The 17,988-nt window shown below is 44.2% G+C and overlaps 1 protein-coding gene and 1 pseudogene across 1 annotated transcript; both read right to left on the bottom strand.

Annotated features, from left to right (window-relative positions):
- Positions 1–175: 175 nt before the first annotated feature.
- ctns (cystinosin, lysosomal cystine transporter) lies at positions 176–5,447 on the bottom strand. The gene is made up of 11 exons (XM_003973791.3): positions 5,365–5,447; positions 4,772–4,851; positions 4,448–4,526; positions 4,003–4,093; positions 3,406–3,518; positions 3,133–3,258; positions 2,821–2,920; positions 2,506–2,625; positions 1,270–1,440; positions 934–1,051; positions 176–845 (listed from the first exon to the last, which is right to left on the bottom strand). Exons 2-11 carry the CDS (start codon positions 4,839–4,841, stop codon positions 700–702), a joined length of 1,134 nt encoding a protein of 377 aa, XP_003973840.1. The 5' UTR covers positions 4,842–4,851; positions 5,365–5,447; the 3' UTR covers positions 176–699.
- A 1,149-nt stretch (positions 5,448–6,596) lies between these two features.
- On the bottom strand, positions 6,597–17,689 carry LOC105417893 (uncharacterized; annotated as a pseudogene).
- Between the last annotated feature and the right edge of the window lie 299 nt (positions 17,690–17,988).

The raw sequence follows: 17,988 nt of genomic DNA, 5'->3' as shown, positions 1-17,988 counted from the left end.
CACGTTTCACCACTAGTTTGTTTTGTTCTTTTATTCAAAGCTTATCCAAATCTAAACAGTCTCGCTAAAACAGGAATGAGAAGACTGAACGTCAGCATTTAAAGCTATTAAAAGTTCCATGAATTTGTCTCCTGCTTCCACTTCACACTCAATAAAAGAAGAAAAGCTGCACTCATCATTTTTAAATGGCAATTTAATATTCAGAAATAAACATTTGTCAATCAAAAGGTAGAAAAGAAGCCCAGGAGACACTGAAGACCAAAGGAAATATGCTGTCCTGCAGGAGAGGATGATTGACCTGCGATTCATGTATAATAGGAAAATCTCTCTATATATAAACAGACGTTGGTGTCATTGCTTTGATTGGCTGCAAAGATCAGGCCTGTAGAAGAGTCACGTGTATTAGAAACAGATTAGAACCATTTGGGAATGTGAAAGTTCTTGGAGAAATTAAGACTTTTACAATCTGATAGGTTTTTTAGTGACGTGGAAAAAATCATTTAACAGGCGTCAGAGATGGAAAACAGCTTCATTTACAGGTGCTCGACAGGTGAGATGTGGTGAGCGAGAAGGCCACGATGATGAGTCAGTGCAGAAAGCTTTTCCCTTTATTCAACTGGTTGATTTCTTTCCCCACTCAACTAAAAACATCTTTCAGTGGTCAAGCAAAAGGTGCTGATTGTGAAACTGCTCTAAAGTTTAATTGGTGTCCTGCACGAAAGCTTCGTAAGGTGTCGTCTTCCTGTAGAGGCAGTAATGCTGAGTCAGGAACAGTATGTCAAAGATGACAGAAAAAGCACCGAGGCCAAACTTTGTAGGATCTCCAAAAACCAGCTTCCACTCATCTGAGGGAGGAAGTATGACAATCAGACAGGAGGTGGCGCCACTCAGAGCCTTCACAACCTGACGGGACACACGCAGGAGGGGACTTACTGTTGTTGTACGACTGTAAGAACATCTGCAGAATACTCAGAATCCCCCCACTGAAGTCCATCAGCACGCCACCGATGCTCCATCCCTCAGTGCTCTGTCTCCTGTAGTTCATGAAGGCCTGAAAACCAGTCAGAAAACCAGTCAGTCCGGCCAGTAGCAAAACCAGTTTCAGTCGTAGCTGTACTCGTTCAGTTTTTTGAGTTTCAGTAATAAATTTGCAAATGGTTCCAACTAACTTCTCCCACTTCGTCCTTAATCCACCTGGACGCGAACATGAGTGTGTGTTGTCTGTTTGTTGCTTGTGTGTGGGCACGTGCACCTGAAGTGTGACTGTACCTGTGGCACGTATTTGATCAGAGTAACAGCCAGTTTAATGTAGGAGCAGTAGTAGAGGAAGTCCAACCAGGTGATCTGTTTGGCTGCTGCAAGAACCAGAGTGACCAAAGCAAACGTCCAGCCAACCAGCAGCAAGAACACGGCTGTCCAGGAGATCTTCTGGTCTCCTCTCTGACACCAAGAGGAAATACAGGAAAGCTCATCAGAGCACCACCAACAAATATACATATCATAATATGACAACTTATTTTTACCTGTTAAATTCCATCAAGTATAAAAAACTTGTGTAATTAGCAGTTCCTTGAAAAAAGTGAAGGGGAGATCTTTTAACAGCCACTCTTTTATTCACGCCCATGTTCTGTTGAGCCAGCCATTAAAGTGGAGATCAACCGATCCTTGATTTAAGCAGGTAAAAAACTCATTTAGATTCAAATTTCTCTTTGAAGAGTGACCTGGCCATGAGGGCAACAAAACAAAGCTACAGCTGTACATACGACAGTAAAGCAAAGGCGGTCACCATACTTAGAAATAACAACATTTATGCTAGAATACACGATAGATTAAAATAATTGAAATCGTTTAAAAAATAAAAGAAATTAAAAATAGGTACAATGCCCAATAGAACCTGTTTTTGATCCTTTAGAATTGACTGAAATCCCCCCAGTAATCAGTTCAGGTCCTTCTGGAACCCTGCCCAGGACCCAGCAGCAGGTTCACCCCAGCACATGTGAAAGCTTTGTTAGTCAGGTTAGTGTTGGTTCCAGGGACCAACACGTGGAGGACGTCCTAGCTAGCAAGACTGGAGTCTCTACACACGTAGGAATGCAAACGGGTGGGAACTAGCTCCAGAAGAGACTGATCAAGAAAATGTGCAGACAGGCAAAGATGGACAGTTTGCTGCCGCATACAAAGCGCAGTGGTGCACAAGATCAGCTCAACCAGTAACACCAGGATGAGCCTTGCACCAGTCCCAGGAGATCACCAGTACAGAAGCAAATGAAGCTCCAGTCAACCAGTACGACAACATAGTGGATGAGTGACCTCTGACCCAGGGGGTCCTGGTGCCACATGTACTGTCAGACATGCTTGAAGAGCAGGTCTTATGGAAGCGACCCTGTCATGCACCACGGATCACACAGGCTTCCCTGTGTGATGCCAGATGCTTCCAGATTCCCTGGAGCATCTGGCATCTCCAGACTGTTTCAGCTTTGAATGGTTGGTCCAGTGAAGACGCACCTTGTAAATGGCAGCCTGGCAAAAATAGACCAAGCACAGCAGGACAGCGTGCAGGCTGAAGAAGACGTCGTTGGAACTGACAGGATTGATTCCCTTTGGGTTCCTCTTCAGAAACTCCTCCTGCAGGAGGAAACATCAGCTAGTCAGGCAGCGCAGCTTCACCAAGGCCCACTGCTGCACCAACGGACAGAGTGGTGGGCTAAACTCTGAAAGAGTGTGTGTGTGTGTGTGTGTGTGTGTGTGTGTGTATGTGCACACACACACACACACACACACACACACACATAGCTTTCATACAGAGTTAAATCCTGTCACCTGTATAAAAGGCACCCAAAAGAGGGACACATTGAAGACAGTGTAAGCGATGAAACCAGTCAGGTTCAGAGCCAGGAAGTCAAAGTTGAGACCTATAACACTGAGAGAAGACACAATTTAAGCATTCTGTCCTCGCTTGAGTGGGCCTGTAATAAACATGTAATAAACATCACCGTTGTATGTCTCTGTACGTATCTGTGTGATTATTGAAGCCCTGAAGGAAAACTGGCTAATGTAAATAGTAAATATTGTAATCTGTAGTCAGGAGGAGGGACAAAGTGTTTCAGTCCTAAAGGATGGAGGGACGAGCACCTCTTCCTCCTCCAGTTCTCCCATGCTTGTGGATAGAAGGACAGGGACCAGAGCAGGAAGTAGAGCCATCCAACAATCTGACTGATGACTGCTAAGACGTTGCTGTGGATGACCATGAAGCGAATCCTGTGAACACAGACGCAGGACAAATTGAAGACACACAACGTAAACAAGACGGTGTCCAGCCAGGACAGATGGGAGTGGAGCTGTGACAACCATCATTAACTGAATCCCCAGCTGGCCCCAGGCCTCCTGCTCTTCACCTGGACCCACCTGCTCAGATGCTGCAGCTCTGTACAGTTGCACTGTAGGTACGTGGTCACCTGGCCGACATTATGGGATGTGACGTTGAAGGTGACAGTTGATGAATGTCTGGGCAGCAACACCTAAAAAAGGGCATCAGAAAAAGGCTCTGAAGTTTGGGGCCTTCAGCAGGAACAGAGCACCAACGTGCACGTTGCCAGTTAGGTCATGTTAATGGGAACCGGGGACCCCTGGTGAGTGCAGGATGATAGGACCAAGCAGGAGGTGCTGACACCCATCTGTCCACCTGTGGACGGCCTGTTTTAGCGGGACATCGGTACATCCCGATTAATAACGGCCCAATTTTCAGGTGGAAACTGACTTTTGACAGATTTTATCGAATCATTTTAGAACTGTGCTAAAGACTGAATATGCACATACATACTGTATATGCACGCGTACTTACATACATATATACTGTACATACAATGATAAAAGTACATTTTAGGCCTTTTAAATACATTTTATTTAAAAGGCGCCATTCTTGACACTTAAAGTCACCTCACATCTTCCCTCCACACATTATGTATGTGTGTGTGTGTCTGTGTGTGTGCGTTTGTGCATTACCTGTGTAGGTAATGTGATTATAGATGAATAATTCCTCTCGGAGGTGTAGGTTACATTTAAGTAAAACACAATTGGCTGTTGAACAGGAGAACTATAAAAAGACAAAAACACAATGTAAACACTGATCCAGCAAATTCTGAGAGTTCGGATACAGTTAGACACACACACAGGCACGCACGCATACATGCACAGACAGGAATTCAATCGATAGATTTAAATTCAGGAAATAATAGAATCTGAATATTTTCATGTTTCCCCCCTTTTATATTCCTCCTCATAACCGGTTTCACTGTTGCTTCATCCTAAACTATTTAGGCGTGTGTGTGTTTTTTAGCTAAACATCGCTACTGTGAAAGTAAAAATGAAAGTTTTGATAATTATTCGCAACAACAACATAACTGCACCCACGTGTTTGTGTGAGCGAAGATTGTGTTTCGGTGTTTACCTTAAAGTAATGTTGAGGCTGGCTTCAGAGGCTTCTGGAAGTGTGACAGAATCAGGAGCAAATAAATCTAGCCTGGACTCTGCCGGTGGGATGAACAGAAAAAGAAATGGGGATGACTCTGACCACGACACACAATCAGCAGGTAATAAAAGATCAATCAGAAGGGCATCGTCACTGGAGCTGCAATGTGTAATCATATTATCAGTTCGTCTTGCATTGACTCCTACAGAAAATGACTATTTCTCAAACAATTGGGATTACACAATGTAAAAAACAGACATCCCTTCACATTAAAACAAGAATTCATGTATAAACAGAACTCACCAGAAACATTAATGAGCATCCACATGAACAGCAGCTGAGCAGGTTTCAAGCTGAGGCCGAGACTAGACATTACTGATGACCTGAACACACACACACACATACACTCAATTTATTTTGAGTGATATAAAAACAGGTTTTTATGAGAATAATCATATCAACAACATTTAATTTGCCGAAATGAAACCACTTCAATTCCTGGTTCTCTGGCTTGGAGGATGCGTCACGTGACAGCTGTCGTCAGCTGACCTGCTGAAGTTAAAGTGTCTCTCTGTCCCAACTTCATCTTATTCAACCGAAGACATTAATAATGGCCAATATAGCCGCAACTGTTGGACCGAAGAGTTCAGCACTCGGCCGGATCAGCCTCTAGAAGAGCTTTGCTCCTCTGGACTGAGTGTTTACAACGTTCAGAAATGTCTGTAAGCAGCCTCTCCTGATTTTAGGTACAATATTTACTTTCGCGACTAACGTCGGACAATTAGATTGAACGGTAGTTTGGCTTTATTTGCGATAACACCTCGGTTTGTGCGGTTAATGTTTCGCAATTCGAAAAGATAGAAGGTCAAGTTTAAGCCAGAATAACATTGACTTACTGTATTTTGGCTTCGACGTCTTCTTCGTTGTTGTTTCCGAGATCACTACACACCGTCTGAGTGCAACACCGCCGCCTCTCGCCCTGAAAAGATTACTGCAATGACTGGAACAAGAGATGAACGCATCCCACTCTAAATGTGCATTGAAAAATAATAAAACCATTTTTTTTTTAAAATAATTACAAGACGGATGAGACATTATCAAGGCTCAAGAGAGACTCCAGAAATCATCAAAAATCATAGTTTCTCCTTGAAGTTGCACATAAATGTCGATGGGTTTGGAGACCCGAAGGCGTTTCCAGGACTTTTGTTATTTCCATTACAATGAGAGGAGCCAGCCAATAATCCCAAACCAGATCCATCCCAGGGCAGATCCATGCACCGCAACAGCTCTGTGGCCCACCCAGTGCAGCTCCTGCTCACCCACATCATCTTACTTGTCTACAGCAGGTCAACTGTCTTTCATTGAGGAATTAAAGTTTATCAGCATATTGTTGGATAAATACCTTTTACTTTATTTTACACGTTTCTGTGTGGGGATTCTGGCTCTACCGTTGTAAAACCTTCAGCTGAAACATGGCTTCAGTGTCCCACCAGGTTGGCATCACTCAAAGCTTCCATTTACTTTTCAATTTGGTTCATTTGGATGATGCTTCCTTTCACTTCATCGAAAATGATTCACCACTGTGCAGGTTTCTCTGGGTGACCAGATAGCTTCCTTGATGTGGGTCTTTTTCAAATACAGACAACCAACAAAAATGTGAATGTTAGAGTGTCTAATCAAAAGTGGATCTTCTCTTTAAACAATCCATACTGGAGGGAGTCATTCCAACTAAAGATTCCATTAATCTAAAGAGAAAATAAAAAACAATGTTCAAGCTTGTAGTAAATATCCAGCTAAAGATTTGTGTAATGCAGAGGGTAAAATATAGTTATGAATCCAGTTAAAACTATTAGTTTATCCAGTGTTGGGAAATTATCCAAAAGGAGAAATTATTTCTTAATCCAATGGAAATGTACACCTGCATAGTTGAAGCACAAACTAAAGGGTCTTAATATTTATGCCACAGCATCATTTTAGTTTGACATTTTTTATAAATGAGGATAAAACCAAGTTTGATTTGTGATTTGCAATTCTGCCGTTTTGAATTGAGCTCATTGACAAAATATATGAAATTTGGTTTTAGCAAAAACCTCCAACACAACATGTGGGGAAAAGGAATGGTCTTGGTTTATTTCTTCTTCCAAAATTGTTTGTAGGAATCTACATTGAAGTCATCTTCATACTGGACTGCAAATTGCTGCTTTGGCTTCTTGGCTTGTCTCTTTTTCTGTCGGGCTTGTCGTTCTTCTTCCGACAGAGTGGCCAGATTAATGGGCATCTAGGAAAACACAAAACCTTTGTTTAGCAAAGCTGTGACATCTTTGAGCGTAATAATATATCCTAATAAGAAGCACCACAAGAGTTCCCTCAATGAACAGCTGTATATGTCTCCTATAATGTACATTAACTGTCCTGGCTTTTCCTCCCCCCAGTCTTGATGAATTTCTGTCAAAAATGGATCATTTTTCTATCCACTTTGTAGAAAAACAATTGTTCAATTGCAATTGAATAATACACAGACAGCAAATTACTTTGCACAAAGGAGATGAGAATCTGTCGTCTGCACTTGTAAACATTCACATCTGGTTTTGTGTCAAATCAGGCAATAGACTATGGTGGACAGTGACAGCAGAGCAGCACTGAGGTCAGGTGTGCTGTAGTCATGGAGTCATGGAGCCTGCAGCAGCAGTTGGACCTGCAGCAGGCCCCTGGACTCACTCACTCACCAGGAGGATGCGTCGAGGCTCTCTGTACTGAATATTAATTGTAGATCCGTCAGGTTGAACCAGCATCACCGGATACGATCGCTCGTACTTCTGCCGCCCACAGCGCACGACTGAAGTCCTGTTGGAGTTGAACTGGGGGGGGCAAGTGTGGACCAGACCCACTGGTGGCCCCCCGGAGCCTCTGGCTACTGCAGCGAGACGTGATGGTCTCAAGGAACCTAAGAATACACGACCCCTTCACACACACACACACACACACACACACACACACACACACACACACACACACACACACACACACACACACACACACACACACACACACAGTGTCAAATGTGTTATAGACGCACGATCAGCTGCAGCCAGGACTAATCCCCTCGTTTAGAGACTGTCTTCATTCTCACCATGACATTAGCCTCCTCGGAGAACAATACTTCCCTGAAGACATGCTGACTAAAGCAGGACAACGAGACACGGCAGACACCTGGACCTTCGTTTCTATTTCTTCTTCTTTGGTGCAACAGCAGCTTAGTGCTGCTGCCTACTGGCCGCGGCTGGTATTGCTCACGTCTCATGAAGCGAATATACTGCGCTGATGTCGGTCCTGCAGCACACTTAAGGCAAAGTTTAGGCAGTCAGGGGCAAAAAACGTGGAAATAGAAAGACAAATATAGGCTTAATTTTTACTCTGCAATCTCTAGGGGTTAACGAAAAGTGCTCACTGTGAAGCAAATATGTCGTAGATGCATGGTCTTAAATACTTGTGACAGCTGGTGTTTATTTTATTTTCCTGTCTGGTGTCAGGTAACAGGAAAGAATATGAAGGACCTTTATTATAGAGAACAAGGAGAAAGCCAAACTAATGACACAAACACAGGCTGAAATACACAGCACAGAAAATGTGCGTAACAAAGAGAAAGAAGGCAGGAAAAGAACAATAGTAGAAAATACTGAAGTGTTACAAGTTGATGAAGACTCTGGAAATGTAATTACTGTTGACTTTTCAATGACTTTTTAATAGTGTATTTCTAAAAGCTGGAAAAACAGCTCCAGGAAAAGATGTGTTATGGTTCCTCTCTGTAAGCCAGGTTAGGACCCATGAGTGACAGAGAGCTGCAGACCAACAGCTCAAACCTCTGCTGTGGGTAAAACTATGGGAAAAAAAATAAAGGCTGGACTATTATTTAGAAACCAGGGAAGAACTCAAAAGCTATCAGAGTGGGTTTAGGAAAGGAAGGATCAAATCAAATCAAATCAAATCAATCTTTATTTATATAGCGTCTTATACAATCAAAATTGTTTCAAGGCGCTTTCCAGAATCCCAGGGCCTGACCCCAGACAAGCAACAGTGGCAAGGAAAAACTCCCCTTTAACAGGAAGAAACCTTGAGCAGGACCAGGCTCATGTAGGGGGACCCTCCTGCTGATGGCCGGCTGGGTAAAGAGAGAGGAGAGGAGGGAGGACAGGTAGAGGATAGGATAGGTAGGAGAGGAGAGGGGTAGAGGAGAGGAGAGGTAGAGTGAAGGGGAGGTAGAGGAGAGGAGAAGGAGGAGGAGGAGAAAGAGGAGAGGAAAGAAGAGGAGAGGGAGAGGAAAAGGAGAAGGAGAGGAGAGGAGAGGAGAGGAGAGGAGAGGAGAGGAGAGGAGAGGAGAGGAGAGGCACAGAGCACAGAAACACACACAAAAAATATGCACAATCACTTCAACGGGGCCGGCGGTCATTATGCAGCTCCGATGGCAGTGATACCTGCAAATAGATAGAGGGGGGGGGGTGGGGAGAAGCAGAAAAACTACACAAGAATCAGCATAACTAGTCTGCTTGATGAGGAGAGGAAAGGAGAGGAAAGGAGAGGAAACCATGACCCAGTGGAGTGACAGAGGCCTGTCAGGTGATCATGTTTCCGGACCCCGGCAGCCTTGGCCTATAACAGCATAGCTAGAATGTGACCTAATGATTAGACGACCCCCTAAGTATGATAATTTGTCTGTCTATGATAGTAACTGGAACTACTGAATTAGTAACAGTAAGCTTTTTCAAAGAGGTAGGTTTTGAGTCTGATCTTAAAAGTAGCGATGGAGTCAGCCTCCCGTACCTGGACAGGGAGCTGGTTCCAAAGCAGGGGGGCCTGGTAGCTAAATGCTCGGCCCCCCATTCTACTCCTAGAAACTCTGGGAACCACAAGTAGACCAGCATTCTGAGAGCGGAGCGGTCTATTGGGCTGATAGGGTATCACTAGCTCCTCCAGGTAGGATGGAGCTAGGCCTCTGAGGACCTTGTAGGTCAGAAGAAGGGTTTTAAAAGTTATTCTAAATTTAACGGGCAGCCAATGAAGCGACGCCATTACAGGACTTATGTGATCTCTTTTGTCAATACCTGTCAGAACTCTGGCTGCAGCATTTTGGATCAACTGGAGGCTTCTTAAAGAGTTGTTTGGACACCCTGATAATAAGGAGTTACAGTAGTCCAGCCTGGAAGTAACAAATGCATGGACTAACTTTTCAGCATCAGGCTGCATCAGTAGCTTCCTGATCTTTGAGATGTTCCTCAAGTGAAAAAAGGCACTTCTAGAGACTAATTTAATGTGTGAGTTGAAGGAGAGATTTTGATCAAAAGTTACTCCTAGATTCCTCACAGAGAGACTAGATGTTAATGAGATACCATCTAGAGTGATCATGTGATCTAATCTATCCCTGAGAGGTTCAGGACCAAACACCATGACCTCAGTTTTTCCTGGGTTAAGGAGGAGGAAATTTGAAGACATCCAGGACTTTATGTCTTTAAGACAGGTCTGGAGCTTCACTAACTTCTCTGTCTCCTCGGGTTTCATGGATAAATAGAGCTGAGTGTCATCAGCATAACAATGAAAATTTATCCCATGCTGCCGAATAATGTTCCCTAAGGGAAGCATGTACAAGGTGAAGAGGATTGGTCCGAGTACGGAACCTTGAGGAACTCCATGGCTAACCCTACTGTATGAGGAGGGAACGCCGTGGACATGGGCAAACTGGTATCTATCAGATAAATATGATCTAAACCAGTCTAGTGCTGTCCCTTTAATCCCAATCACATGTTCCAGTCTCTGTAACAGGATGCTGTGATCAACTGTATCAAAAGCAGCACTGAGGTCCAGCAGAACCAGCATAGAGACGAGTCCATGATCGGAAGCTATGAGAAGATCATTAGTGACTTTAAGAAGTGCTGTTTCTGTGCTGTGGTGAGCTCTAAAGCCTGACTGAAACATCTCAAACAGGCTGTTCCTCTGCAGGTGCTCCAGTAACTGAGTCACCACCACCTTCTCTAGAACTTTAGAGATAAAAGGAAGGTTGGATATTGGTCTATAATTTGCCAAGACATCAGGATCCAGTGATGGTTTTTTAAGCAACGGCTTAATCACTGCCACCTTGTAGGACCGGGGTACATAACCTGACACTAAAGAACCATTGATCTGGTCCAGGATAGAACTGCCTATCAGTGGTAGAACATCCTTCAACAGGTGTGTTGGGATGGGATCTAAAAGACACGTAGTGGTCTTGGATTTCTGAATTAGCGATGACGCCTCAGAAAAATATATAGGGCTGAAGGAGCTTAAGGGCTCGTTGGAGACCCTGCATGTTCCCACAGTCGGCACATCTGGTGATGGTCCAGTTGTAGGGATGGCCTGGTTAGCTTTCTCTCTGATAGCTAGAACTTTATCAGTGAAGAAGCTCATGAAGTCTTCACCACTAAGGGAAGAAGGGATACGTGGATCTAAAACACTGTGACTCTTGGTTAATTTGGCCACAGTGCTGAAGAGAAACCTGGGGTTGTTCTTATTTTCCTCAATCAAAGAAGAAAAATAAGCTGTTCTAGCCTTGCGAAGGGCCTTTTTGTATACTAATAGACAGTCTTTCCAGGCTACATGGTAGCTGTCTATCTTACAGGAATGCCACTTCCTTTCCAGTCTTCGCACTTTCTGCTTGAGGGTCCTGATATGTGAATTATACCAGGGGGCACACCTCCTCTGATTTACTATTTTCTTTTTCAGGGGGGCAACAGAATCAAGCGTGATTCTCAGTGAGGTTGCTGCACCTTCAGCAATAGAGTCAACCTCAGCAGGGCTAAGATTATAATGATTGATCCCTGGGGAAACACATGGTGGTCCTGGGATCAGCACAGGGATCACTTCCTTAAACTTAGCTACAGCATTATCTGAAAGACATCTGCTATAGTAAGACTTTGTTCTGAGCATAGAAGAATCCTTAATCATAAATGTAAAAGTGATCAAAGAGTGGTCTGACAGGACTGGGTTCCGAGGGAACACTGACACATGTTCTACCTCAACACCATAAGTCAGGACTAGATCTAGGGTGTGGTTAAAGCTGTGAGTTGGTTGGTTTATCTGCTGGAGGAAACCAACTGACTCAAGTAATGAAATGAAGCCATTTCTAAAGCTGCCGTTTATAACGTCCATATGGATGTTAAAGTCTCCAATGATAATGACTTTTTCCGTTCTAAGGACCAAGTCAGATAAGAAGTCAGAGAACTCAGACAGGAACTCTGAATGTGGCCCAGCAGGGGGCCGATATACAACTGCAAACAGAAGTGGCTTTTCTGTCCTCCAGTTCAGATGAGTGATGCCAAGAGTCAGGCTTTCAAATGAACTGAAGCTATGTTTTGGTCTGGGATTAATTAATAACTTGGAGTGATAGATTGCTGCCACTCCCCCTCCTCGACCAGTAACCCGTGGAATATGATAATTAAGATGGGTAGGAGGAGTAGATTCATTTAAGCTCACATACTCCTCCTCCTGAAGCCAGGTCTCAGTAAGACAAAATAAATCAATGTGATGATCCGCTATCAGGTCGTGCACTAACAGGGATTTACACAAAAGAGATCTAATATTTAACAGTCCACACTTAATTGTGATATTAGTTTCTCCAACTTGTGCTTCAGTATTAATTTTAATAAGATTTTGGTGATTGACCGCTCCCCTGCTCTGTGCTTGGTGAACTTTTAACCGTGGAACAGAGACTACCTCTATAGTGTTAAATATGTTATTATTGGTGGATGAGGGTTCTAAGGAAGCAGCAGAGAGGTGTGTAAGACCACAACTCTGCGTCCTGGTCTGGACCCTGGATTGTCAGGTCACTTTGGGTCTAATAAAATTAGCCAGATTACTAGAAATGAGGGAAGCGCCATCTCGAGTGGGATGGACACCGTCTCTCCTAATCAGACCAGGTTTTCCCCAGAAGGTGCTCCAATTGTCTATAAAGGCCACCTGGTTATCGGGGCACCACCGTGACAGCCAGCGACGAAGCGATGACATGCGGCTAAACATCTCATCGCTGGCCAGATTGGGGAGGGGACCAGAGAATGCTACGGAGTCCGACATCGTTTTTGCGTAGTTACACACCGACTCCAAGTTAATTTTAGTGACCTCCGACTGACGAAGCCGGGTGTCGTTGGCTCCGACGTGAATAATAACTTTACCAAATTTACGATTACGTCTCGCCAGCAGCCATAAATTTGCTTCTATGTCGCCCGCTCTGGCCCCCGGAATGCACCTAACTATGGTCGCTGGAGTCGGCTTCACGTAGCGCAAAACAGAGTCGCCAATTACCAGGGTCGGTTTCTCGGCGGGTGTGTCGCCGAGTGGGGAAAAGCGGTTAGCCACGGGAAGCGGTTGGTGGTGCACCGTGGGCCTTTGTTTTGGGCTACGCTTCCTACGAACCGTCACCCAGCCGCCCTGGCTAGCCGGCTGCTCGGCTGCTGCCGGGGGACCGCTAGCTGTAGCTACGCTAGGCGGCTCCGCAGCAGCTAGCTTACCCTGGCTACATGACGCAACTCCAGCTAACTCCAAGCTGCGGAACCGCGTCTCAAGCTCGCTAAGTCTCGCCTCCATAGCCATAAATAAACTACACTTCTTGCACCTATTCCCTTCACTAAGGGAGGCAGAGGAGTAACTAAACATTTCACACTCTGAACAGACAAAGACACCGGGTGAAACAGACGGTGAGGCCATGCTAACGCTAGTGATCGGCGAAGCCCTGTATTTGTTTAATATGGGTTGTTTCTTACTGTTGATATCAGGTGACTAGAATGTCTCAAGTGTTCAAAATTTTAAGTAAAGTGAATACAACACACCAAGTGTTCAATATTAAGTGAATACAACACACCAAGTGTTCAATATTAAGTGAATACGGCACCCCGTGCACAATGCAACCAACGAACGATAGAAGAGACAGGAAGTGACGCCGATCATGAGAGGTCCTGCTTTATGTGCACGAGGTAAGAGAGAATGGGTAAAGGGTGTAGTGGCTGTGTTGTTTTATTGATAAGGGAGAAGTGTATAATATGATGTGGGCAGATGGACTGCTTATTAAATTATAGCTTAAGGGGATAAAAGGCAAAATATTCACATAGCTCAATAATTTTAATAGCAACAGAAAATAGCAGTAAGAGTTGGTTAAAACCCAAGAGAGCAAAATGTACAGATTTTAGTTTATAATAGCAGATGAAAAAAGAAACACTGAGAGAAGGTGGCTGATTATTTTCTGTATATTTCCTATGGTGATTTACACTGAAAATACTGGTGAGAGCAACACATACATCTGCAGGATGATTGTGTTGATGATTGTGCAGGATTAATTAAAAATAGTTGGTTACAAGTAGTTTGGGGATATCCTGTGTATCTTTATCAAACATATCTTTAGCAGTTATTAGCTGTTTCAGGTCTGTTTTAGCAACTGTATACAAACTACTTATACATCAGCTGTCTGGGGTCAGGCCCTGGGATTCTGGAAAGCGCCTTGAAACAATTTTGATTGTATAAGACGCTATATAAATAAAGATTGATTGATTGATTGATTGAGCTATATATCACTATTGCCCAGAAAGTTGGGCTAAAACGTTTTTTGCCTCTTAAATTATGTTAGTTTTGCAATGTTTTTATCTTCTAAGAATAAAATATTTGAAAAAACATATTAAATATTGTTACTCCAATTTTGTGCGCAACAATAGGCAGAGTAAATGGGACAAAGTAAAAATTGGTCAACATTTCCTCAGGCACAACAAAACAAGGGAATAGGTTCCCAAATAATAATTAGATTAATTTGAATGCACCAATTTGTTGTTTGATTTTCTGTAAACACTTTATGGTCTTGAAAAAAGAGAAACTAATGTTTCACATAATGAAATCAGCTTCCTTTATTGTAATTCACAGTCAGCACCAGATGTGCACACACACACACACACACACACACACACACACACACACACACACACACACACACCCACATTTCTTTTTATTTAATTTTTTTTACTGCAATGTGTCCATACCTCTCTGTCCAAAGGTTTCTTCACACACAGGGTTCCATCACTGAGGATGTGAAACATGTCATGGGCTGGTTTCTGATCAATCAGAGTACACATTATCTGCGAGTTCTCATTTCCTGGTTCGTCAGCATCAGTTGCTGTTATTTTCATAACCGTAGTCCCTGTAAATGATGACATAACATATGACATAGTTACAAATGTCAACAAACAAACAGGCAACCCACGCAATTGCCTAGGGGCTCGAGCTGGAAGGGGCGACATTAGTCCAGAAATCAGTGACAAAAGGATTGAACTGCTTTACGTGAATACACTGGATGTAATTGTGTTCTGGATCGGTTTCACTGCAAGTCCATTCCACCTGCTGGTGTCAGGTTTATTTTTTTCATACAAATATATTAAAGGGCGGGTAGCTTTGGCACCATTGACAATGAGCCACCCAAAATAAGAGATTTTTTATTTTGAAAAAATTCCAGATATCTTATTCTGCCTTCACACCTGACTTCCTGTCCCACACAGACTGTCGCTGCCTAGTGGCTATTGCAGGGGCCCGAGACATGGCTGATATTGATCCATATCAATAACACAACCTGAAGCCTCTGAGATGATGATCATGTCTAGCCATAGAGATGTTACGATGTGCTGGGGGAATATCAGTTGTTTTCCCAGGTCAACGTGCAGTTGCCAATCAGGAGCTATATGGAGGAGTCCCGTTGTTATCTGTGGACCTGCACGAGGTCTCTCTCCTGCTTTTATGAAGGAGATTGCCTTCTTCGGAGCATGATGGTGTTTGGTGGTGCTAATGGCCAAGGCTATGCTCTCAGCCACTGCTTTGAGTACCTGGTCGTGGCGCCAGCGATAGCGACCATCAGGGAGCCTCTGCCGGAGCAAAGGGAACAGGTGGGTGTCTCACTCTTTCCCCTCGCATGGAGGTTTGCTGGGTTGGGGAGGGCATCGTAGACTGCTGCCACAAGGAACCGGACGCGGTGGAAGTCTGCCTGCATGATGTTTGACCAGGTAACTTTGCGCTGTAATGCGCTCTCCCACCTTTTCCATGCCCCCTGCTGTCGGAGTCCCACTGCCCTACCCACTCGCTCTTCCTCCACGCCTGCTTGGCCCTCCTCCTGAAGTAGGTGGTTTCTCTCTTTGCCCCGGGCATGGCTGACTTGGGTCTTTGGGAAGTAGCCCAAGCCTGTTCTTCCTGTTGCCACGGCCCCACATAGTGCCTTTTGCCTTAGGCGTGACTCAGCCACCTCCACTGCCTTTTCTGCCTTCCACTTCCTTCCTGTCTTCACCTCAATCCCGGCTGATGACACCTTGCAGTCCCTGGAGTCTCTGTACTGTAGGGCTTCTCTTGTGCGTGCCACCTTAAATTCTTCAGTGAGCCCACTGAAGGGTAGCTGCAGGGTGTTACTTGTCCTGTACAGTACAGCGCTGTTGAGGCTGCGAGGAAGACCCAGCCATCTGCGCAGAAAGCTGCTGATCTTCCTTTCAAAGGATTCCACTGTTGTTAATGGGACTGCATACACGAGGAGAGGCCACAGGACTCGGGGAAGGATGGAGTACTGGTAGATCCAGGCTTTAAATCTACCAGTCAGGCCAGACTTGTCCACCTTAGTGACCCACCCTCCAAGCTCTTCCGTAGACTTCTGGATAGCAGCAGTGTCCTTCAGGCTGGAGTCAAAGAGCTTTCCCAGGCTCTTGACTGGTTGCTCCGTGATCGATGGAATTACGGTTCCTGAGATTGAGAATCGGAATTTGTCCACCACTTTCCCCTTCTTCAGTACCATGGACCTTGACTTGGTGGGCTTGAAACTCATCCTGGCCCATAGGATGAGTCTCTCTAAACCCTGCAAGATCCACCTACACCCTGGGACTGATGTTGTGACGGTAAGGTCGTCCATGTAGGCCCTTATGGGGGGCTGTCGAACACCTGATCTGGATAGAGGCCCTCTGCACTCCACCTCAGCCGCCTTTACCACCATATTCATCGCCAGTGCGAAGAGAATGACGGAGATGGTACAGCCTGTTATTATCCCTTTCTCAAGGCGATGGCAGTCTGAGGTTACTGACCCTGAAATGACCCTGAGCCTGAAGTTATCATAGTAATCCAGAATCAGGTCCTTGATCTTACTGGGAACATGGTGTAGGTGTAGCGCAAGCTCAACTAGGTTGTGTGGGATGGACCCGTAGGCGTTAGTCAGGTCCAACCACAAAACCGCTAGTTCTCCTTTGCTCTCATGGGCCTCTCTGATGAGCTGTGTAACTACACCATTGTGCTCTAGACAGCCGGGGACTCCAGAGATCCCACCCTTCTACACTGAAGTGTCGATGTAGTTGTTCTTAAGGAGAAACTCGGTCAGTCTTTGGGAGACGACGCTAAAAAACACCTTCCCTTCCACACTCAGTAGTGAGATAGTCTGAAACTGGTTGATGTTTTTCGAGTCCTCCTCCTTGGGTATCCAAACTCCCTCAGCACATCTCCACTGGTCGGCTACTTCGCCAGATCACTTTCAAGGCCTTCCACAGATGCCAGAGAATTTCTGGACAGCGCTTGTAGACGAGGTAAGGTCCCCGAGCAGCTGTTTAGAAAACCGGAAGGGATTGGCAATGAAGGCTGCTCGCTTCCTTGCTCTCTCTCTCTCCCGCGCCTCCTGTGCCGCTCTGCTCTGCGGAGAGTTTTCAACTTCTTCCACAGGATGTTATACAGCTCTTTTAAAGCTTGCTTGTCCCCATCAGCAGCTATGATATAGAAAGCAATCCAGGTTGAGCTGTTGGACAGTTTGGAAAAGCTTATGTATTTATACATAGATTAAAAAAGGAATTTATACATAGAATTAAAAAATCTTACTTCTATAACTAAAAATAGGTGTTATTGATCTCCAGGGTTGAAAAGTTATTGACTTCAACTCAAAATAATATCAAACACATTCAGAAATAAAAAAAACAAGAAAGTTTGTTTAATTTCTCAACTTCAAATTGAATCTAAAAATTAATAAATCCATGCATCCCTAAATAAATGTTAAAATTAAAGCACAACATGTGATGAAATGTAATATTTTAATTATTTATTATGGCTCAAAATGTCAGCTGTGACAGAGCACTCATGCAAGCACATATACACCCCTAAACACACGCATACAAACACACATACAAAGACACACTAAACCGTACACTTACACATGCTTTCAAACACACGTATACGCACACTCTCTCCCTCTACCTTGTACATAGACAGACAACATACATCCCAACATAAGCTGGTCTGAGGCAGCCTAACATTTGAGCAGAGAGAAAACTATGAGTCTTTGAAGAAGGCTGCATCACAGCCATTGTAACATGTTCCTGAAGTATAGTAAAATTTCGTAGGAAAGACCAACCAGACCTATGTGGAAATGGCACAGAACACGGTGTCAAACCTGTAATACAATTTTAAGAGGGATTATAATAGAGGTATTTCAAAAATGTTTGCTGCAACGCATT

Source organism: Takifugu rubripes, chromosome 20 (assembly GCF_901000725.2).
Source record: "Takifugu rubripes chromosome 20, fTakRub1.2, whole genome shotgun sequence".
Taxonomy (NCBI): domain Eukaryota; kingdom Metazoa; phylum Chordata; class Actinopteri; order Tetraodontiformes; family Tetraodontidae; genus Takifugu; species Takifugu rubripes.
The sequence above is the reverse complement of the archived record's forward strand: the minus strand, read 5'-3'. Positions and strand labels throughout refer to the sequence as shown.